We start from the raw sequence: 24,870 nt of genomic DNA on the forward strand, positions 1-24,870 counted from the left end.
AGACATTTCATAAAACAATCTGTGTGTGCTGAGGGGCAGAGGAAGGATCATATTCTCTTAGGTTTAATCCTCCTGAAAATGCATTTTGGAGGTATTTTCCTTACCTGGCATTTGGCACGTGCTCCTGCCATTAAAATAAAATGAGTTTCTATAACATCTGCTATTTTAAAAGCCACGATCCAAAATCAATACTGACCTAGCTGGCAAAGAAAATTAAAGCAAAGCACACATTGCAAACTAGGGAGCTATGTTTAGGTACAGGTTCCTGTACTTTGACAAAAAAGGTATGAAGGTGAGAAGTCATTTTCCTAACCAGGAAGCTCTTGTCCAGTGCAGCTGTGCCAGTAACCAAGCCAATTACTGCTGATGTACTACTTACATTACCTAGGAAATTATTAAGTGAGGGGGGTACTTATTATACTGACAAAAAATTATATTGGTATCTTCAGGTACTTAATGCTCCTTAGAAGTTTTTTTTTACTGCAAGTGGAAGCAGTCTGTGCCAAGCTTTTAGTGGACACGATTATGTGCTGGGTTTTGTTCTTTGCAATCTGGGCAGTGACGTTCAGATACCACTCAAATACTGCCTTAATGTTTAGCGGGGGAATGAAAGATTATTAGGTGGTTCTAAAAGGAGAAACAAAGGACACTCAAGGAAAAGTATTCTCTTCAAAGAAAAAAGGTCTGTCTGCCTTCCTGAGAAGACCAAATATCGTGTATTGCAGAATTAGAAATTTTGGAAATTCAGTAGTTAAAAAAGGTAGTAAACACAAAATATATTTTGACTTCTCTTGTGCTTTGAACAACTGACAATATTTTATCTCCAGGCATCTCTACCTCTTGATGTTTGCGATCTTTGTACACATGATGAAAACTCCTTTGTTAGATTATCTAATGGCAAACACTTGAGATATAGCAGCATAAACTTAAAAAGCAGTTAACGAACAGGCCATTATGAGCAATAAAATACCAGATTCCAACATATTTGGGTTCAAATATTTCTGTAGCATATGTAGTTGCTGATGTTAGCATCCTACATAGCTGACTTTTAGCAACCTCCCAGCTAAATACCAGTGATCCAGAGCCCAAATAGTGCAGTTGTAGTGGTAACAGAGTTGAAACAATGTCAGTGCCCCACAGCAATAAAGCCCAGGTGACTGTGAGGATGTACTGTGGAGATCATGCCCAGTTGACACCAGGGAGACAGAGGCACAATGCACTCAGTACCCAGGAGCTGCCTGCTCCTCTTCTCCTCTGTACCTATGGTCTGGCAGGCAGATACATCTCTTTCCTCACAAGCCTATAAAAACAGTAAGATACCTTCCTGTAAAAGACAGGATAAAGAACTGGCTAAAGAACGGGAGATTCCGACTAACATTATGCTTTCTAACCAATATCATACTCACATGCTGTCTTTTCTTTCCAGAAAAACATTTTGCCCCCAAAACATTGACAACATTCACCTTCATCCATCCCAAGAGAAGACATTTGTGAGCTGTGAAGATCGCTTCCAGAAGCAAAACAGAAAATGAGCAAGAACACAAAAAGACAACTCCTCTCCAAAATATTCAAAATATGATACATCTAGTAAAATGTTTTAAAAATTCACAGCTACATCAAATATCCTAGCAGTTTCAGAGATGGTGAAAAAATACATTGAGGTATTCAGCTTTTGTGATCCGACAGTAAGCTGAAATACACACTTTGTTCATCTAGGAGCATACTCTGAAAATTATCAACAAGCAGCTTCATCAAGGCAACTGTCAATTTTCAACTGTTAAAGTCTGAAAAAAACATCTGCTTGCCAAAGTAAAAATATTATTTAACAAAATCATTGCTGTAAGCCTTTGAAAAAGTTAATTTTGTTGGATTTAAGGGAAAAAAATAAACTCCGTTTCCCAGTAAATACTTTGAAATATTAATAGCTGCTACTATCAGTTAAAGCTTTCCTAAATTATTTCCTAATGAAGGGGGAGTTAAATAGTTCATAAAAGAAAATACTACCAAATAGATATAAAAATAAAAAATGCTTGAGCCATAACAACCATATGAAAACCCCAATAGTAGTATCATCTAACAATTCTGTAATAAGCTTTGTTCTCTTTGAAAATGTTTTGCTATTTAACTACTTTAATTAAAAAACTGATTTAAATTACTAGCAATTTAATTATTTGAATGATGCTTCATATATTACACAAAATTCTAGCACAACTAACTTCAGTTAATTTTTTGCATTTAAATCATATTTATCTGTTCAAGTAAGATCTGAGATTTTTAGATTCTAAACCTCTGTATACCAGATTTTGGCATGACTTGAAACTGCCAGAATAAATGAAAACGGTGAAATCTTCAAACAGCTTCAGAGCATAAAACCAAACTTTATAAGGTCAAACATACACAATTCCATTGTTTCCTATGTCAGAAAATATACAACAAAAAGAAACATTACTGTCTCAGATTGTTTTTATTCTATGGTTTGTGCATACTGAAACAGAAATCAATATATATGTATTCATTTGTCACTTTAATGCTAAGCACAAGATTCATTAAAAATTAAGTGTCTTGAACTCTGAATTTTGAATGTAATTTGTGTTCAATATTCTCTAAATGGTAAAAACATGTGCAAGAAAGCACTAAGACCTGGAGCAAAGCATATTTTTTAATAGCAAGATATTGCAGGGAATTTTGAATCAAAATATCTGGATGTTATCAGGAATAAAATAGGATTTATTTAGACAGCCCAACAAACGAACAAGTTGAGCAGATCCTGCAAGCAGTGAACAGTAATCAGATGTTGAATGCAGGCATCTCTGCCAACCATTCAGAATATTAACTTCTAACTTTCACAATCTGTTTTCAACAACTACCATCCCTTTAAACAAACAGGAATATTCAATACAGAATCAGAAAGGCTCACAAACTACAATGGGAACTGAAGCATACTTAAATCTCAAATGAGAATTGTTATACTTCCTGAGGTGTACATTCCAGAAGCTGTTCCAATATTTAAAACGGCTCCTAGGAGTAGCATCTTGATTAGATAAATATTTATATATTTAAATACAAATTCCATGCAAAAGAATCCTTAGGTACTCACTGAAAACAAAGGTTTGTGCTCTGAAAGATTTTGTTCAAAGAAGGAAACTGGTCTTTTAAACACAAAAGTATTTCTACCTTCAGTGTCAAAAATTACAATTTAAATGATTAATTTCCTGCTTCAGGTTGCTATCCCAAATATTTAAAGTTTGCAACATAATTATTTTATGAGAGCTCTGTAGTATGTTCTGTGTTTGTGTAAGAATCAATTGCTTAAATACAATAGCTGAGTCAAATTAGGAGCATACACAGAAGGCAATTTCAACCAAAAGTATCTGAGAGTTAGGTATGCACCAAGGCCTTTTTTTGGTTGTTTTACATTTGTAGTAGCTATAATCCACTGGAGAGACTCAATTGCTAGAGAGACCCAGTGACAGCATTTTTAGGGGCACGAAGTTACAGTGGATCATGTCCTGCACGATAACAGGTAAGGAACAAATGACAATGTGGCCATTTTAGTTTTCCAAAGCACAATGAAAAATGAGAGTAAACAGTGGAAGCATGTATGGCTAACTCAAAATTAGGCATTTCTTCAGATTGTTTCTAGAATTCAGTTGTTGCTTTGGCAAAAAGCTAAAGACCTGCCACTTACTTCTGTTTCAGGGTTTTCTTTTTTTTATAAAATACTTGTCTATTCAGAGAATAATTTAAATACTGTCACTGAAATTGCATTTACATCAGTTATCACCAACTTTCTAAGCTATGAATTTCGTAAGCTTCCTGAACCAAATCCTACCCCCTACTCCTCAAAAAAAGCTTTTTTCAGAAGATACTGAAGGATGACAGAGCAAGAGACAAAGGCTAAAAAGAATTGGGCTGTACTTCTCCTCCAGTACAGATACAACACTCTTAGAAACATTTCAACACTGCATTTCATTGCAAGAATTGGCATTTCTTGCAAATTACTATCACTTACTTGGTAAGAAGGCTGATAAAGGGATCTAAACTTCAAGAGAAACAGGCATTACTTCAGGAAAAGCAGGTGGAAGAAGAGTCAGAGGTGTCTACAGTGTGCTGAAACTCAAGAAATGGGGATACTGCAGTTTTTTTCTGGTTTTTGTGAAAAAACATTCTCCTGTTCAACTGAGAGAAGCTGGTATATCCTCAGATAAGACAATTTGAAAGCTTTTAAAAAGTAGGAAATTAAAAGAATATTCAATATTTGAACTCTTGCAGATATGAAGATACTTCTTCTATGCCATTTTCACAAATCCAATATCCAAATTCTGTCCCTCTGACAGCCATTACAGTAATTTCTGATATAAAAGTGAAATACAGCCCAAGCTGCAATATATTCTGAGTGTCACCATGCCTGAACATAAAATTGAAGTCATACCTAAATTTCAAGTGCCTATAGTGTAGTGGTGCCTTACTTTGTGCTCATTGGAATTATTCTCACTCCATACAGCTGACTTGAGACCTTAGAAGCCACCAGGTGCCTACTCCTGTCAGAGCATGCACAGCCCAGAATGACAGAATGGCTGCTGTCCTTTTCATCACCTATCTGTAATAATGAACCTCCAATATTCAGAAATAAAGACCTGTTCCTTCCTTTTTGTGTTTTTCTTGAAAGAAATATTGGAACACTAATTAAAACTCAAATTACATCAATGACTTACAGTCTGTATGGTATAGTTTCATTGCTTAAGAGAACTTTGCTGCCCTTGTCATACTCACACCATTCTGACTACGCTATATATGCTTCTACACCAGAGGTGAATGTACACATTTAATACCCAAAACATTAAGAAATGCAAGATGAATACATTAATAGGTACAAATAAGGATTATTATGTCAAATATTAGCTAAAAAAATTATGTACTGATTTGTTTCACCTGTATTTTAAAATATAGGTGAAACTTGTATTTGAGCAGCTTAGGCATTATTTCCACCCCTCTGGGCTGTGTTCCTACAGAGAGATTTAAACACAACCACCACCACCTCTATTTGGCACCTTTGGTGAGGATGAGCAGAAGGGCTCTGCTCCAAGTGATTTTCCTTTAATGCCCTTTGCACAGACAGTGCTATTTAGCTACAGGGAGAAGCACTTCTATAAAAAGTCACAGGGGGTGGTGGGGGAGGCATTGTGAGGAAGGAACTCTGCGTATGCTTGGATAACATCAAAGTCCACCCTGCTCACTTCAGGAAACAGATATCTGAGCAGGCCACTCTCAACAAACAGCCCTAAGAATGGAAGAGTCACTGGCAGGACCTGGCTTTTAAAAGCAGTCTTATCACTTAAATCAAGCATGCAACACACACAAAAACCCAGAGATCAAGCTTAGCAGTTTTAAAATGCCTTGCAAAAAGCGCGTTTGCTCCTTCTGTAAGTCTCATGCATTCAGAGTATTGCATATTAAATCCAATATTCCTCTCCAAATATATTTTCAAAGGTATCGATCAGTAACTACGGTGCCAGGCTTGAACATCCCATCCCACTAGCACCTAGTTTTCATTTTGAAGGTAAGAAAAGTTTTATTCCTGTGACCATATAAGTAATTTAAAATTAATTTCATGGCTTTCCCTAAACAGGTTACACAAACACATTTTTTCTTACGTAACCGCATGATGTTAAAATTGAGAGGGGCACTTTGAGAGAGACAGTACAATTACATTTTGGCATGACAGTAAAAGCCAAAAATTAAGCAAAGTGGAATCTGTGTATTCCTCTTTGCTCTCAGGGTTCAACAAGTAAATGGATCTTCAGAAGATGATTTCATCAAGTCTATTTATTAATGCATTTCAAGTTTCAAAAAACCTTACATATCTTTGCACAATACTTTATTTTTTGCATTTTTTAGTAAAAATTTCCAAAGTGAACAAAAAAGAGACTGTATAAAACACAGTGGACATGAAATCGACAGTAGTATTTGTTTCATTGTCTTGAACTTTCTTTCGGCTTTACCACATCTTGACTTGCAGTGGAGAGTTCAGTGCACATTTCTGTTTTCAAAAAACACTTAACTTAGACTCAAAATAAAATAGGGCAGCATTTGTCTGCCAAAATCCTACCACAGGATAACATTACAGGCAAAAAATTTACACGTTCCAAAGTCTACCACACTCAAGAAGTTACTAAGAACTCTTGCTGAATAGAAGTCACCATTTTAGAAATGCAAACCCACTTCCAATCTTTGCACAGTCTTAAAACAAATGTATTTAAAATTACTTAAAAGCAACTACATACACTTCTAACTAGTTAAGATCATTTAGAATTATTTATATCGTCTATTGGACCTGGGGTTTCATGTACAAAATTTGTCTCTAAACCATGTACAAAAAGCTGTATTTTGAAAAAGTTACCACATACTGTACAAGTTTACAAGGAAGAGATCCCATTATATTCTGTAACATTTTTGGCCTTGCTGGCTTGCGTCACATTATGAAAATGATTGTGTAAACCTTATACTCTTAAAAAACAAAACAAAACCAAAAAAAAAAAAACCAAACAAAGGACATCTGTCCAACCCTTAGTAAATTTTCTCCTAAGCAAAGCCAGGAAAATTATAGCCATTTGCATCTCTAATTAGCTTGGTGCTTTTGGGAAACAAGCAATAAATACATCACAAGCTTAAACATTTTGTAATGCCCCCTTTCATCTCCTGCATAGCAGTAAGCACCTTAAGACATCTTTTATTTCATCTTCAAAAATGCCAATTATTTACATTCGTAATAAAAACTCTGGAATGGGACATTGTGCTGTTGAACTTCACTACTGATATAAATGTGGGAAAATTGGTAGTCCTAACTACAGTTTTAACGCTGCCACAATAGCTGGGCAAATCACTACTTTAGTGGTTATCAATCAACAGTATCATGCTGAAAAGTTATCCAAACACTTGATAAATTAAAAAAGAAAATAAAAAACTACAGCTTTTCTTTCTTTCCACATCCCTTAGAACATGAACTTGATTACCAAACTGTAAGAACATCTGAACAGCCCAAATAAAGTGGTTGCAATTTTTAAAACAAGTTGAATAAAGGCAGAACTTTCTAATAAAGCATGGAAATATTTGATCAAACTATTCATTATTTCACTGAATAATCAGACAAATTAAAAATATTTATGCTGAGCTACAAGGAAGACACTTACATAAAACATTTTTGAAACATTCTGACATTTGCAAAGTTTGCAGAACACCTGTTAAATCTCTCTAAGACCATCCAGTCTTGTATGCTGTGTCTTAGCAGCTGTTGGATAAAGATGAAATGAGTGCTTGAAACAACTTTGATAATGATAAAAAAAGTGTGATTGGATTCAAAATTGCTGTGTAAAGCATCACAGGACCCTTGACCACTACACACCATCATCCTCTGTTATCCTGAGTATGTCAATTAAACAGTAATTTCTTCATTAATAGCGGAAAAGTTTTATAATACAAAGAAACATCCATATTGCAATTCTCTTGTTTACAATTGCACACAAGTACGGGTGTACGTTAGAAATACATGTCTGCATATAACAATGTATATACATTGACAAGTAATGTCTCCAATGCTGAGGTGGTCTAGCTTCCTAGCCTTGTCTGGCAGTTGAAAAATATATATTTTTCTCAATTCTTGAGTAAAAGTTTTACTACAGCCATATTTGCCTGCAAGTGAAGAAAATGCAGCAATGAAGAGCACAGAAGGGGGAAAGAATCATGATATGCTAGGACTTTGTGCCACTAAATTAAAAATACTCAAGAAGAACATTTCTCTTCTTTTTGAGCTGGAAGATTCTCTCATTAAAAATTAACCACTTCCACTTGTTTTGAGGGCATATCATGCTTTTTGTTTCCTCTTCAATTTTTGAGAGTTAGGCTGGGGACAATGACTTATTAGGTTTTCTTTGGAGTGAGTTTTCCCATTGTAGGCACTAGGAAGAACCAAGGCAAAAAGCTGCAGTCAGCGTCTCATATGTCCCATCTGATAACTCTCTCGGGGCCTTTGCCGCTGTGGGGGCTGAGTGGTTTGTGGTGGTCTCCTCCTTTTTAAAGTGCCTGTTTCAAAGAAAAGTAGCCATTATTAAAATTAATTGTAAAAACTCAAGTTATTTCCAGAAGTATTGCCCTGGCCATGCAAATTAAATACAACTGTTTTTCTGGAAGGCTTCAGATTTAAACCTGCGAAGTTTTAACTAGATGAGTAACTGCATGGAGGACATACAGAATACATTTCAGGATCTCAACAGTAGTTCCTTGAACAGGCCAATTCTTACAAAGTGTAGCATGGAATAGGAAATAAAAGCAACTCTGACACTGGAAGAAGTCTTCAAAGCTTTCTTTTGATATACATATTATGTTATAAGAAAATAAAGCAAGAATTAGATTTTCATGAATTGTTTCACTGGCATCAATTCCATTTGTAGTTTCACAGTGCCAGTGCCAGACTAAGAACTATAGGTAGAGACACCTGAAATTTCTCTTTAGAACAAAACACCTGAGGAGAAAACATTTCCCTATAATTAGCTGGAGTACTCACCTGGAAGTGGTTTATGAGGAGGCAACTTTGGATTACTGCTTGGAGTATGAACACTGCATATCTTAATGAAGCCAGCCATTAGCATGATTAATGCAATTCCCATAAGCAACACTGCCCACCAATAAGCCTAAAAAATAAAACCACAACAACAACAAGATTTTGTGGGGGCTGGCACACATGCACAAGAGACAGAGGACACTGCATATGGCTTTTCACTGCGTTTTAGAAGTCATCAAAAAGCTTTTCTGAAACATCACTGAGAATATGTGACCATAACAGTTTAAAGACTGTCCCCAAACTTCTTCCACAGAAAAGCCCCAATACTTCCCTTCCAGTATCAGAAGGGTACTTCACAGAAGATACACTCCAACAGAGCTGGATAAGCCTAAAACAATCTATAGCTTACACAAAATTGCCTATGCAGCTCTCCAGTGTTTCACTCTAGCTCTTCTTCCAGTACATTATTATTAAAGCGTCATCCAGCACAATAAAAATGATGAATGCTAAAGACCAAAATATTTAGTTCTTTAAAAGAAGTCATAGCATTCAAATATGAAGAGTTAAAACATGAAAGAACAGTAAACTAAAAATGTGAATGAACAGAGGTAATAACAGATACTATTTATTTGTTTGTTGTTTGTTTCCATTCCCTTCAACCTAGCAAACTTATTTGTTGCACACAGGGTGCTTACAGAAAAACTAGTAAAAGGGCTAATTATATTTTGAAGAATGCTGAAGCACTCTGCATATAGAGCAACACTTAACTATGAATCTTGATTACCAAGAACATTTCATATTAGACTTGTTATATAAAAATAGACTTACCACAATCCATTCTGCAATATTTTCATATAGTTCTGGATTAAAAATGGCTTTCTTTAATCTAGCTAGAGGGCCATCAGCATCTACTAGCCGACACCTCATAAACACATCACAGTAGCCTTTGAAATCATTACAGGGAGATCCAGGTTGCAAAGTAATGGTTTCAAGATGAAAGTATTCCTGCCATCGGCTCGAGCCTGTGCTTGCACAAGTAGCTGGGTCCACTGAAAAGTGAATACGAATTAATCAAACCATTACTGTATTACAACATCTGTGTACAAATACCCACCCTAGTATTCAATTGTTCAAAATGCTTTTCTAATAATCTGTAAAAACGCAAAATACATTATTTCCTAAAAAATACAATGCAATGTCTGTCTGAAACTACATATGAAAAAAATTCTCTCAAGCTCTCAAGCTAACAAAAACTCAAGTCCAAACACCATGAGCAAATGATTTCTCAGACCCCTCCTGCTCTATTTACACTTATGATTCAGACAAATCTTACTTTTTCTCATGCAGCAGACATGGCACAGTTCTCTATCATCCTTGCCATCTGAACTAGCACATGTACACTCCTCCAAACCATGCTTCTCACAGATAGAGCCGGCACATTGCTGTGGGAGACAAAGGCACAACACCACAAAAATCAATTTCACTTTTAAGCACACCAACATTAGGAAAGATATTAAAAATTAATATCTGAAAGCATAATCATAGGTCTAAATATGCTTATCAATAAAACCAACTGCTTCAATTTTTTCCTAAAGCTTATAAATGAAAAATTATTAGAGTTTTTCAACTTCAATATTTTGGCATATTTTCTTGTTTTTTAGAAGGCGATTTACCCTATTTTATTTTTTAACACAGTATCTTCTTTTATAGCCTCAGAGTACCCTGCAAAACACACACAGCACTACAGTTCACACTGAAACACGACTACTCAAAACCATGGTTAGAAAAATAAATCAAACACATGTATTCACAAATAATTCTCTAGGAAAATAACAAAAATTAATGGCAGAAAAGAGTCTGTATTTAATTTCACTGTGTGAGGATCCTTCAAACTCATAGTTCAGTGTATTTATAACCTTGTTTCAAAATCAGTAACTATACAAAGACAATTCCTCTATCTTTAAGATGGCTATAAATTAGCTGAAAAATATTACAAGCAGTATTTGATTAAAAACCTGGACTGTAGAAAACAGACTAGAGCAACACAAGTTACAGGTCTTTAAGAGGATGATTTTTGCTTGTGTGTGCTTTCAAGTAAACACACATCAGCTTATAAGAGACTTCCCATCAATATTTCATAGCAACTGCCATGTTTCCTTTAACCCCGGAAACTGATGGCATTTCAGAATAATTTTAATTCCATATGCTTTCACATCAGTGCTGTATGTACATGTTTGGAGGAACTGTGTATTGCCAATAAACGAAATTCAACCTCTGTTGACAGTCTATCCAGTTTTCTAAGTCAACAGAATTACTTCACCAAGCCTGAAGAAAAATGAAAAGGTGGAACCAGAAAAGAAAACACTTTCATAATCCTGATTTTTACAAAAAACTTTAAATGTAACTTTCTCAGACAGTATAGCTACCTTGGGACTTGTTACCTACTTCTTAATCCTTGGTGTACTTTCACTGTTATTTTGACTGACACTAATAAATCAAACATCTGTACTGAAAAGACGACTGAGCTTGCACTCCTCTGCAGTAAGTATACAAACTGCATCAATTCACAATACAGTGCCCTGCAATAAACAACATTAGCAGATACATAAGACTGTAAAAACCATACCCCCTTTATGCAAACTTGGGTGTTCCTGTTGCACACTGTGAAGTTTTCTTTGGGTTCAGATACAGGACAGAGAGCACTGACACCATTACACATTCCTTCCTTAGCACAGTCGGAATCATTCCGACACTTATCTGTCCTCGATTTGAAATCACACTGGGCAGTGCAACACGGGCCTTGGCTGGGGCTGGAAAGAAACACAAATTGTGGATGCCAAGAAAAAGCATGAACCATTCCAAATGAACTATTCACCCTGAAACCTACTCCACCAGTCAAAAAATTTCTGATTTGTGCTAATCAAACTGTGACTTGAAAATAATTTTTCCCATGCCAAAATTATGCTTATGAACTTCTCACTTATTTTAAAGCATTTTAAACAAAATCAGTATTTTCATAAAAATGCAGGTAAGCAGATTCAGATTCTGAAATACCCATCAGAGTTCCCACTAAATGCCCAAAATTAAAGTGTGGTGTAACAAACATGCACCATACCTGCAGTTTTTGCCTGGTTTTAACTTGCATTTTTTATCTTCTGGTTGGTTTGCATCGTAACAGCATTCATCTTTACACTGGTCACTGTATCCACAATCACACTGTTCTCCTTGCTCAACCAGTCCATTACCACAGATGGGCTGCCCAGACTCTGAAAAATGCCAGTATATTTATGTACAAAGCAGTACAAAGAATATGCAAATACTTACAAACCTTAACAAGCATCCAGCTAATCACAACTGAAAGAGCCTGGTCAAGCTGGACTTCAGACTACAGCTCAAGTCAACTTGCATTACTGCTTGCCACCCAGCTTAGTCATTCCCACAACTCATACAATTTTAAGCCTCTGAGTAAAAGGTTTTGGCTGATAAGAGTGGGAGTGTAAGAACAAGCTTTCTGCTCAGTCCCCAAAGGAGCTGCATCCTTTCCTGCACTCCTTTGACCGCCAGAGGACCTTAAGGCAAAGGCACTGGTACTGGGGTGAACTGCTCCAAAATCCAAACCTGAGTAGATGTGCAAACCTACGTGAGCACAGACTCACTAAATTTGTGAGAGCTCACACATCAGACTCCAGGAAGAAAAATTAATGCAAAATTGTTTTAAATGTCTAAATAGGATTCCCAGTAGTTTAGTACATGCTCCTTACCTCTAGTCCCAATGAACATGACTGAAAACAGTCTGACCCTGTTTGTTTACTCCCTCCCACCAGGCATTTACAAAGACAGAGAAGAGCCTCCCCCAGCCTTCTCTGCTGCAGACTAAACAGGCTCTCTTGGGACTCTCCTCATATGTCAGATGCTCCAATCCCTTAATAATCCTTGTGGCCCTTTGCTGGACTTGCTCCAGTATGTCCTGCTGTTTCTGTGCTGGGCAGCCCAGAACTTTACATAGTACTGGAGATCTCAAATTCAATTCTTTACTTGCAGAATCTTTCAGTAAATTAAAAAAAATAAGATAAAGAAAAATAAATAAAAGAAATTTTAAATTAAGTACTACAGTAATATCTTAGCCATTCTGCTTTCAGGAGGATTAATACATACCAACAAAACAATTATTTCTCTTTTTCTCTAGAACTTGGCTGATATTTCGAATACTACAGATTGAGAACTTATTGTTGTTAAGTTTGTCCCCAGACGTAGCTCTTGCATACATGATATAATTGCCATTTTCCTTCTGTCCCAAGTTCTTGGACTCTCCAGGAGTGCACTCCATTCCAGAATCATGCTGCAAAACAAATATTTTACAACTATCTCAGTCATGGCAGGTGCAAAAGTAACCTGGATTTGGTAGCCTGAATGCAGAATTAAAAAAACAATAAACCACCATCTTATGCTCTCAGATTTCTTTCAATACAAAAACTACATGTAAACTCAAGGTTTGATTTTGGGTTCTCTTTGTTCTGTTGTTGTTTGTTGTTTTTTCCCCAACACAACAGTAGCAAGTATCTAATTTCTTAAGTTTCATCATATTTGTATGCTTGGTAATGTACCCCCAAAGTGCATATCCCAGAATGAATACTGACTTGGAAAAGCTGCCATCTCCTAAAGAGAGTGGCTTTATGATCACAAAAGGGTAATCAGCAGTCTCTGGAATAAAAGCAGGAGTAGTTAACAGAAACCACAGTCCATTCCTCTTGTTTTCTTTGAGGGAGGTACAAAGAGAACTTCAAAACAGAGCAGGAGTCTGTCAGCCAGGGACTACATCTACAATATCCAGCATGAGGAATGAAATGCATTCCACACTGGCAAAACAAAAAGCCTCATGCTTTCAAGCTTGCCACAAACAAGTTGCATCCCTAAATAACTGTTCTGTAAAGTTCTGTTCAAAAACATTCTTCTTGTTATCTTAATTCCCTCCACTTAGATAAACTTCTAAATATAAATAATCTAACATAAACATGAGCCATTTGTTGAATAAAGTGTCATCTTAATCAATTTTGCAGTGCTTCTTCCTCCTCTCCAGGATGAAGTACAATACATTTAACAAGATGCGTGTGACTCTACTCTTCATAAAGACAGGGAAGTATTTAGGGAACAATAATAGAGCACCTTTGTAAGGGATTGAACTAATATAAATAAACAATTCACAAAATGCGCTATTGCACCAGTGCTGTCAAATAATCATAAAAGGGCTCAGTTGCCATCCATTTTGTTTGTATACAATGTACATGCACATATGCTCATGGAGTCAGGATTCTACTTTCCTTGTTTATAAGAAGTAAAACTTCCATTTGTAAATCACGCCCTTTGAAATGGCTGAGAATGAGTTAACAGATCACCAGTAATACTTACAGGGGAACCAAAGTTATGCCCAACCTCATGTGCAAAAGTAATGTGAGAAACCTTGGGGGGCACATGAGAGCCATAGTTCTGGACAGTGATGATTCCAGTGTTCAGAGACTTCTTCTTACCATCCGAATACAATTTGCTTTTTTCACATATCCCACCAGAGCTTCCTGCATTCAGACAAAAGTACAACAGTCACACTTTTAGGGAAAGAAGTGTTACTTACCTACCAACATCCAGAGCAACAAACAGTTTGCCTCTGCAGGTTTACAGACTAAGAGTTCTCTATAATCAATATCAACACAACCTTGAAAGTAGATTTGATTTATTCACACTAATGCTCTCAACAGTGATTGGATACATTCACACAAGAAGTTAGCTGGTTTAGAATAGCTTTTGAGAACTATTTTGGGCATTCACTGTACAGATGAGCGCTTATTTCATCACACATGTAGTACAAGACTAGCAGGGTGCAATGTCCAATAGAAGTAGCCTCAATCTACATCCCATTTGGATTTCACTGAGTAAAAAAATCCATGGTAAATGCAGAGATCCTCTCTCATAGCAAGAGCATTTATATAAAATGCCTAACGTTACCCATCTATCATTGTCAGGAAAAGTACAAACTAAAGCTGAAAATGCTTCTGATGTGTTGGTTAATGAGATCCATGTTTAGAAGGTTGGCAATCAAGTGCATCACATTTCCTGTTTGGTAAATTCCCAAAATTTTGACTTTAATTTCACCAAATTTTTCCATAACTTGAGTTTTTACTGAAGCATTATTAAGGTTCTAAAATTCAGCTATTCTATTGCTAATGCAAATGGTATCTAAAAATCACTCTAAAGAAGTTTTCCTTTCTGAAGTAAAATTTCGATTTAGTGACATATCCCATTTAATCTATGTCAGCATGTGTGTTAAGGATGAGAATCTCACAGACCACAGTTTTTCTCAATTAAATTTAGCTTTGGAAGCAGTGTTTAGGGACTGCACATTCCAATTCATCCTGTGCTTGCTCAGTGTATACACTAGAAAAGTCATCACAGACCAAATTTCTCATTTCTATTCACCATCTGGGCATTATTTTTCTTATGGTTCTTCCATAGTCACTAAGGTTAGTCCACACAGGTCCCTTTAACATACTGCAGTCATGGGTCTATTGATCTCTTACCCTTTATGAACAGTTTCATGTTTCTTCCACCATTACTCAAATTCTGTTAAAGCTCTCAATAATGTTCTCACTAAGGTATCTTGCAAAGTCTCATAGATTGAGATTTTTTTACATTGAAGAACATACTTTAGACCCAAAATACACAACTAGACTGAAACTAATGAGAATCAGTTCAAGAAGAGTCACACAATAATTATTCTGTTATCTCCCAGAACAAGATCTGACTGATTTAAAAAAAAATTTCTTTCAATACTACCTAGAAAACCTAAAGGTTCTGCAGTGTAGTTCTACTACAAAATTTAAACTGCATAGTTGTAAGCTCTCTTTATATAGAGCAGAAATACTTGTTTCATCTGTCACTTTACTGGTCACTCATACCTACCATAAATAAAAAGCAATCCAAATAATATCACCTTTGTATAACAAAATAAATATGCTTTTCTTTATTGTTCATATCCTGCTCATCAGAAGTACAGAAAGATGAACTGAAATGACACACTAAAAAAAAAAAAAAAAAAATATCAAACCTTCCAACCAAAATTGTTAAAAGCTAGGAGATTTTTGTGTGTTCACTGTCAGTTTAAAAGACACAGTCTACCTTTCTCCTAGTGCCTACGTACGATACTTTTATCTCATAGCACTGAAGGCTCATATAGAATTACCTGAAGGGGCTCCAACCCAAGCCAGACCAAGGACTCCATCATCAAAATCACGGTCTGTAAACACATAGGCCAAGCAATAATCATCATGATTCTGTTCTGAGTTCAGTTCCAGAAACTTTTCCACACCGATGTTAGGAAACCTAAAGGGATTGGAAGAGTCCTTCTCATCTACGGTTGTGTTAATCTAAAAGTAAATTGAAACAAACTGTAAGACAGGATTCATTTCCACTTGCACGTGCCAGTTAAGAGGCTTACTGTTGTCAGTACCTTGCTATGTTACGTAGTTAAAGATGATGTCTAAAATTTACATGCCTTGACAAGCTACCATCCCAATATTTAGAAAAAAAAGTGCAACAATAAACGAAGAATTGCATTTGTGTAGTACATCACCATTGTCTTATTTCCTTCTATTTCTTTTCCATCAGTACCCAAAAATTTCTATTTATCCTCCTAAATTATCACTTTTACAAGGAAGCCTCAACCTGGATAGCCATTCTCTATTTTAGTAATAAAGTTCTTGGACAGTAGCAATAGTCTATTCACCACACAACAACAGTGCTGAAACAAAGTAAGTTGATTCCCATAGAAAAAGTGACCACAGCTTAGTAACAGAAGTAGTGGGCTTTTGACAATAAACACTAAAACCAAACCAAATAAATGGTTTAGGGCATCATTTACTGCAGAGACACTTGTGCTAAAGAACTGTTACAAAACAATAAGTGAACAGGATCAGGACATCCGAAGAATACAGCCTCCAAACAGCATCAGTGAAGATGAAAACATTTCCAACACAACTTACTCTGATTCGTTTCACCATGAAGCTGATGTTACGGATCCCTGAAAAATCTGTTGACTGGTAAATTGTGTCAATCGCTTTAACATGGCTGGAAATCTGTCAAAAACAAAAGTATCTACAGTTCAAAGATCTGTGTGCTACACTATAGCTCATCTTAAACAGCAACAGCTGCAAGGCCTACAGTTCCAATAGATCATCTTGTGCTCTAGGAACTCTAACAAGCCTTTTTAATTAAATGATGGCCCATGATGGAAATAAATCACTACCAGCACCTGCATCACCACCACGCCAGATACCACCAAGGGGTTTTGCCATTTGCCTTTATTTAAAGACATAATTCCATCAACTTTCAGATACCTGTTTGTGATACCTGTTTATTCACTGCTTTGGTAAGACAACACTGTAGTTCAAATCATATTCAAAGCATTGTATTTCTTTTTTGGAGAAAAAAATTTACTTGGTAAGAATTATTCTTTCATTTCTGGCAGAACACAAATGTGGAAAAACAAATCATTTACCTTTTCTAAGAGCACACAGAAATGCTAACACTAAAAAGCTGATTTTGAAGGTGACTTCAGAGCTTTGAAAAATATTACTCGAATTGCCTACATAGTGTGATGAATAAATAGTAAAATTCAGATCTGCAAGTGGCAGTGAAAATTCAGACTTCAGGAGAAGTACATTAACATGCTTATTTTTAGCAAATTATGAGCAAAACCACTAAATCAAATCGATCCTTTTCCCAGTTAATAGTATATTGACAAATGAAAAGCATCTGCCTTTAGCTGCCCCTGCTTTTTTAACCATCCACTCCACCAGATACTACAGGAATAGATCTCAGCATCATTAGCTCAGTGTTTTGAGTTAAAATTTCAAAGGGAAGCCTATGCAAGTGCTAAAACAGAGGCTTGGCAGGCTGTCAAACAGGACAGAACTCTTCAGGAAATATTTTTCTGAGTAACAATTGAGAACAGTCAGACTGCAAGTCCTGCTAACAGGTGCTAAACACACCACAGCTGCCATTAAAGGAGGCACAAGTGCCCAGGACTGTTGTCACAGAAACAGCATTTTTTTAGCAAAATAAAAAAATGCTGTTTTAATTATGTCAAGACCACTTTAACAAATGAAACAAGAGATTATAAAGTAAATAAGCAAAAATACATGCAGATAAGTTACATGAAATTTATCAGGACTACACGAAGTAAAAGCAGGTGATTTAAAACAAAAGGATTGGAAATACCTGTGCGATCACAGCTTCCCTGGTTCCATAATGCTTGTAGAACAAATGATCAGTCTGGATGTACAGCTGACACGTGTTTTTTTCAGCCTGAGTGGCACGCTTTTTTCTCAAAAGCTGTGGATCATCCTTCTTAGGCTCTTCAACAGGCTTCTACACATGCACAGGAAAGAAATACATTAATTTTGTAGCTCTATGTGCTGAACTAGATTACCTAAAAACAACAATGAATTTTCATAAACATACTCCACTAATACAAACAGATTTTCATTCTTTTTCTTTAATTTGCGAAGTTTGATGAATCTTGAATTAAGTACATTATATTCAGTTTTCAAATACTTTGTATGTCATCTTAGCAAAAGCTTTCCCTGCATTTCATTTTATATTACAAAAGGCAGTTAATGTTACATAGATTTTTTTCATTCATGTGATCTTTGGAATTTTTCTTTTTTATAATCCTTTTCTAAGATGAACAAACAGTTGGTAGATTAGGAAAAAAAATCAGCACTGGTGGGACTTAACTGCGCCTTCCCTAACACCAGTTATTTCAAATTGTAATTACCTTAGTCAGCTACCTCAGCAAACAGAAATGTTTAAGCACTCCAGCATGGCACAAATGGGACACTGAACATGAAGTTAAAGGAACACTGGTTAGTCAAAGCGGTATCTGGTAGCACATTGGCCTTACAGTACTCACTGGTTGATGGCCCTCTCTCTCTCCATGAAGTTTTACAAGCAAACTTTTGGAAAAGCATGTTATTGTTACCAATGCTGAAAAGTGCATTAATGTTGACAATTTCTGGAGTCACAACATAAATAAACTAAGTTGCTAATGCTATTTGACAAGCCATATTGCATAGTTTTCTTGATATATATTTAGCAGACACCACAAAATTATGCCAAGACTTGGAACAGCTCAGAACTCAGTCTAAGAGAAACTCAGTAACTTGCTGTTGGAAAAAATATTTCATTACATGTGGTGCAAACCTGAAGGCAAACCCACTGTGGGACTCTACGTAGGTACACAAGTTCCTTCCACTTACCTCTTACAGCAGCCAATCTGTAATGTGCTGCAACCCCTTCAAGCTTACAGGGTTGTTAGGAAGACCCTCCCACCAATATCATTCAACTTTCCACTGAAATCACTCAGATATCCCAAGTGTGTTACATTAACATAACCCAAAAATCTAGAAGTTATTACTCTTTAGAACCAATGTATTACTTGGAGATAAGGGATCTTGAGACTCTTCCTTCTCAACTGCAATTAAGTATATTCCTCATTTCAAGCTTGATTTCCACATCCATCTAAAATTCTAATTGTTGAAAAATTTGAGATCACATAGGATTCATTAAGACTCTAAGTAGAACATCTATGCTACAAAAGCAACGAGAAAAAGAATTTAGAAAAATTATGTAAAAGGAAACCTCCAGCAGTAATTTAAGTATCTCACAATGTGGAGGGATGACGTTTCACCAAAAGTAAAAGAGACAACATACAAGAAATAGGAAGTTACCACACTAACTACTAATCAACATAATCCATTAGCCTTTGTTGTACCTCTGTCGTCGGTTCTTCTATACCAGTCATCTGGTACTTCTGCATTCTTTCAAATACTGAATGATCTGCACAACCTCCTTGTGGTCCATATTTATGTGGATATTCTAAAAAGAGGAAGGCCAGGTTGAGTTTTCAAATTCCAAGTACAAGTCCAAAATACGGCTGCATCACTCCAATTTATTCAGTTTGTGTCCAATATTGTGCATGTGGTTTGAGGGGAGCATTAGAAGATTTAAGGTTTATGCAGCCTTTATTCATTAAACATTTCTACTAAGACATTCTTAGTTTTACAAACAGAACAAAAGTGACATTTGCTTCTTAACATTATTTTCTCAGGCAGCCCAAGAAAATACAATGAGCAACGTCTAACATAAAAATGAGAGCTTTTATTTACACATCTGTACCCACTTCCTTTAACTAAAAGCAGCCTTCAAAAAATGACATCACAATGGAAAGTTATTAAAGATCAAGTATACTAAAGACTGCTTGGATAAGAGAAAGGGTTTTTTTATGCTACTTGGTAAATGAGCTAAGAAACCTTGCTAAAGTTCTTAGAGGATTTTATTATTTTATTCATCTTCCACAGATTTTTTGGAAGTATTCACATTATGCTACTTAACTACCAATACGTAAGAAGGGAATGGATAGAATACGCTAATGGATAGAACCATGGTTTAGTTAACCACTACATGTTAGTTAAACATGCTGGAGATCCAAACTAGTGAGAATATCCTACAATCACCTGTTCAACAACAATAATAGTTGCAATAGTTGCCAGTGCAGACTTCGTTGCATAAGGGAATGTGCTTCAGACACACACGCTAAGGTTTTACTATCAGTACCTATTGCAGATTTGTAACCTGTATTTGCAGAAGCTTCCTCTGAAGATGAGAAGTACTGAATACTTGTCCCTTCAATTTCTTTGCAGACTGGATTCCATCATAAAGTGGTACCCAAGTAAGAAATAATGGAATACAGATTATTGTAGCCACAAATTTGAAAACTTAACAAGTCAGTTTCTGTAGGGCAAACCACAGTTTTAGCATCTCAACCGAGTGCCACTTTTGTCAGAAATGTGCAAACTTTACCAAGATGTGCTGTTTTTTGGGAGTTGTTGTTTGGTTTGTTTGTTTTTTATTTTTGTTTGGTGAGGGGATCCAAACTCACAGAGTAAATAGAACAGACATGTAAGAGTAGACTTGTAAAGCCTAGGCACCAAGGACCTGATGCCCACATTATATGCATTTCAGGTGATTTTGTCCTGGACTAGCTCTAGTCTAGGCTGTGGAGTCAAGGCTTGGCAGCAGCTGGAGCACAGCAAATGTGCTCCCTTGGAATATGGGCTCTGATATGGTTTCATCTGACAGCAGCCTTTAATTATCTTTGACTCTTGTGCCCGTTTCCTGCAGTCATACTGCATGATACTGCGAAACTATGTCAATATACAGCTTACCTGGTAAGATTATTTCATGACTTTCTGCATATTAGTTTCCCTCATTTCAATTTCTACCACCACCCAAATACCATTTTTGAACTGCTGTCTCATCACATTCCTCCCAGCACAATTAGCCCTGGCACAGTGCCAGAAGAATGGAGAGAAAAAGAGAAAAAATATGCTCTTAGTGCAAGTCACCTCACCCAATTTGCTCCAGCACAATAGTGGAACACTGACTTGGCCACAACCAATATTAAACAAAAAGCACTACTCTGTTGAAGTCATCTTGTACTTTCCGGGATCCTGTTTAATACCACTAGATTGGAGTTACAAGCAAAGGACTGTAGATATGATCCTTCCCTTCTCCATCTCCACCACCCTTTTTTCCTCAAACAAGTATGAAAAAATTCTACTGTATTTAGTCCAATGCAAATTTTCATTACCTATGACCTGGCTTCACACCACTGACTTTATCTCTGCAACAACAGCAGGTTACCCAGGGCCCATCCTGCCTTTCCACCATACACTGCCCCTGCAGAAAACCACTGTACCCTGAAAGCAACTCCTGCAGGAGCCCCACTCCGAAGCATTATGACAACTGACAGAACAGTACTGGAAATAAATGCTCTCAGTGTATAACACAAAATAATCTGTCTTTTCTCTCTATCTTGTTTCCTGAAGATGTTAGGAAATCCCTTAACAAATTTTTTATACTGACTGCCTGCGATTCCAATATTTCTCACTTCAAAAGCAATCTAGTAAGAAACACTTTAAAGCCGTGACAGTTAAAATTACAAAAAACTGAACACAAAACAGTCTGCAATAGCAATTGCTGAGGTTTTGTATGTGCTGGAAAAGACAAATCCCCCACGGACAGATTTGAAACCTCCCTGCTAATCACAGGAGACAGGTAATACAGGATAGTTCACTTTGGAACCATTTCTAACTTACGGGGAAAGCTGCGTATGAAATTTTCATTTGCTAAATGCTGAACTGCCCCCAAACTGTGAAGGCACCATTCCCTCTTCATCTTTTGAGACTTCCTATTCCATCATTCCCTGCAGCAGTTCCATTTTTAAATTTCTGAAGCTAAGCAAGAACTACATGGTGCCAGATGACTTGGACAGTTTTGACCCACAAGACAGAAGTCTAATGCATGTTCTTGTGAAGCTTTCCAATGTTCTGAGATGTGCCAGCTTTCTGTGCAGCCTTCTGCCAGCTCTTTGGGATCAAGAGCTTCTTAGCCTATCCCTAGCACAACCCTGTGAAGTGAAAAGGAAAAAAACATGCCTTCACCACAAATTGATTGCTTACAGTGAATGCAGAGTTGAAGAGAAAGTAGAAGACTATTTTCCAAGAGAGCTACAGAAGAGGTTAATAGCAGGTTCCATCTTCTAACTAGAAAAAATCATCAGGCAAAAAGCCCCCAACTTTTTCTTTCCTAGTACTGTCCATTTTTGGTTTTTGTACATCCCGGCAGAATGTTAAAAAATAATAAAGACTAGAATATAGTAACAATAAATCTAAAAACCACCCACAAAATCTTGTCATTTCATGCTTTCTGACAACAATGTCTTATTCTAACTAGATAGCAGATGATTTTTAATGATATATACAACTCCAGATGCTCAAAATAAGGATTTTTTCCTTTTAAGAAAGTGTACTACCTTCCACAAAGACATTCCTGAACATTTGGTTTTTCTTCTTCTAATTATCAGTAAATAGTATGATCTGTTAAGCATTTAGGTGAACTGCTTAATAATTACTGGATTTAGGCATCTGGGACAAGGATGACATCAAACTTCCATTACAAATGAGGAAAACTCAATTCTTTAAACAGCCACAGAGATTTTCCCAATACTAGCAAAAGCAATACTGTCAGAATAAAATTCAAATGCAAGCAGATACAAAAAAAAAAAAAAAATCCTTATTACAGATTTCATTTGCAGCACTCTGTAACACTGTGCTCTTATGACAACTGTCATTGCAATGTGATGAAAAAGAAACCAGGCTCTCATTAATAACACAGTCTGCAATGGTCAGTCCATTTAGCAGATAGGGCTTTGCAAAATTACAAACCACACCACTTTCTGTTCTTAGTTGTATGGTTCTTCCAAGACCATAAAGAATGAAGTGACCATGTTAATTTTCCTGAAGGTCTGAACAGGATCTTCCTGTTGTTCTGATGAAATACTGATTTTGTATTTTACAGTATGAAGTCAGGGATACACTTGAAGCAAACATTATTTAAATAAAGTAAATATAGTTCAAATTAAATCCTCAGCCTTAAAGAAATGTTTCCTAAATATCTTAAATCTAAACAGCAATTTGCATCTTTCTAGCCCTAAATTATAAAACAGTTTGATCAAGACTGGTTTAGAAACTAAAATCATTCAACTTGTGTTTCAAGTCATGAATAGAAGGCTGCCTTCCACTGGTCACCAGATCCACTGTAACAGACAAAAGCTGCCTTATAAAGTTGACAATATAATCCCCATTTACAAAACAACTTTTGTTTAACTACTGAAAAAGAACTCATTGAGATGCTAATCATATGTTGCATTGTGGTTTCTGAAAAGCACTAAAAAGCATATTGTTTCAAAAGGCTGAAAACATGGGTGACCAAAAAAATACCCAAATTAAGGCAAAGATGACTTTTTACCTCAGTCTCTCCCGAGTTAGAAATGTGATTATTTTTGTTGCTTTTGTCCTACGTAAGATAGTAGTGGTTTGACTATTTCACAAGAGCTGGCTTTAGACTAGAGCAGTAACAACAAATTAACAACAAATCTACTATAAATCTTAGCTTTTTTGAGTTGTTGGGGTTTTTTAGAGCTGTAGTTCAATGCAAAAATAGGTCTCATGAAAGACAAAAATAATTTAGCTTCAAAAGCACTCTTCAGAAAGAGACAGAAGTAGTTCTATACTCCAGATATTTCAGACAACAGAAATCCTAGCAGCATCTATGATCCCTATGACTAAAGTGACACTATACAATCAGAACACATGCACATCAGACTGCACTGGCAGAAACCAACAGGAGTGATGGATTTTTAAATAGTGCTGCTCAGACTTCGCACCAGGATGGGCTATTTTCAACCCTGCTGAGCAAGCAGCAATGCTCACTCACTCGGTGATTTGGAAGCCATACTGTATTGCTGCTTTAATGTGGCTCACTGGAATAGATTTAGACCATGCCCTCTGATAATATGATTTTGTTTCTAACTGATGGTTTTGATGCACTAGACTCAAGAGGAAAAACAATGTAAGCCAAAATACCATCACCTGAATAATTAAAAACACCCCGACATATCCTGCTCCCATTCACCTTAATAAGATATTAGTAAGGAACCATTTCATCATTACTTTTTCCAGTTTCCAAAGCAATCCATTTACTTTTCCAACAGAGATCACTCCTACAAAACAGCAGTAGTAACTCTCATAAAATCAATTTATCTGCTTCTTTAAGGCACAGTTCTATTTCTGTCAGTATTCGATAACAGTGAAGAATATTTTTAGTCACTATTTACAGCACAAGGAACTGGGACACAAGACAATCTTCTTCCTTGTCTCAACCTTTGAAAACTGGGCACATCACCGCCTTACATCTCTTCCTTTCCTCCTCCCCCTTTTTTGAACAACAGGGTTAGTTAATAAAACCCTTTATGAAGCTGACAGTGACTTATTTACACAAAGTCCTACATAAGTGGAAGTCCAATATTCCCACTACTGTGAAGCAAACTGTTCAGTGAGACCTGTAAGATCCAACACAAAACTCAGAAGTATGTGTGAATTATTCACAGCAATGTTATGAAAGATGTATCTCAGAGTTTCATGCCAGACTTTTGTAACTTTTTTATTACTTTTCCCCCACCACTCTCCTGCTACAGGAGCAAAGCCAGTAATACTCCCACAGCAGCTGACAGGGAAAACTGCCTTCTCCCCTTTGAACTGACTTCCCCCCGGTGAACTGACCAGCAATGCTCTGCAGGGATGAAAATGAAGCTCACGCTGCAGCTTCTCTGATAATCAAAAATATGGAATGCAATCCTGTAA

At 36.4% G+C, this 24,870-nt stretch overlaps 2 protein-coding genes across 5 annotated transcripts in view; one reads left to right on the plus strand and one right to left on the minus strand.

The window, feature by feature from the left end:
- Positions 1-2,574, plus strand: part of LIPC (lipase C, hepatic type) — a 51,931-nt gene extending 49,357 nt beyond the window's left edge. For 3 of the 4 annotated variants that reach the window (XM_032123367.1, XM_032123366.1, XM_032123369.1), the window contains one exon: positions 1,427-2,574. In XM_032123367.1, coding sequence (XP_031979258.1) covers positions 1,427-1,532 — 106 coding nt within the window. In that variant the 3' untranslated portion in view covers positions 1,533-2,574. The remainder of the gene's footprint in view (positions 1-1,426) is intronic. The other variant, XM_032123368.1, reaches the window with a different exon arrangement.
- A 3,234-nt stretch (positions 2,575-5,808) lies between these two features.
- Positions 5,809-24,870, minus strand: part of ADAM10 (ADAM metallopeptidase domain 10) — a 43,194-nt gene continuing 24,132 nt past the window's right edge. Inside the window, exons 5-16 of the mRNA XM_032123365.1 lie at positions 19,380-19,483; positions 17,825-17,974; positions 16,588-16,680; positions 15,789-15,972; positions 13,964-14,127; positions 12,713-12,896; positions 11,673-11,823; positions 11,184-11,367; positions 9,891-9,999; positions 9,386-9,606; positions 8,561-8,687; positions 5,809-8,079 (exon numbers count right to left, since the gene is read on the minus strand). Coding sequence (XP_031979256.1) covers positions 7,985-8,079; positions 8,561-8,687; positions 9,386-9,606; positions 9,891-9,999; positions 11,184-11,367; positions 11,673-11,823; positions 12,713-12,896; positions 13,964-14,127; positions 15,789-15,972; positions 16,588-16,680; positions 17,825-17,974; positions 19,380-19,483 — 1,766 coding nt within the window. The 3' untranslated portion in view covers positions 5,809-7,984. The remainder of the gene's footprint in view (positions 8,080-8,560; positions 8,688-9,385; positions 9,607-9,890; positions 10,000-11,183; positions 11,368-11,672; positions 11,824-12,712; positions 12,897-13,963; positions 14,128-15,788; positions 15,973-16,587; positions 16,681-17,824; positions 17,975-19,379; positions 19,484-24,870) is intronic.

The sequence above is a fragment of the Corvus moneduloides genome, chromosome 13 (genome assembly GCF_009650955.1).
Source record: "Corvus moneduloides isolate bCorMon1 chromosome 13, bCorMon1.pri, whole genome shotgun sequence".
In the NCBI taxonomy this organism is placed as follows: domain Eukaryota; kingdom Metazoa; phylum Chordata; class Aves; order Passeriformes; family Corvidae; genus Corvus; species Corvus moneduloides.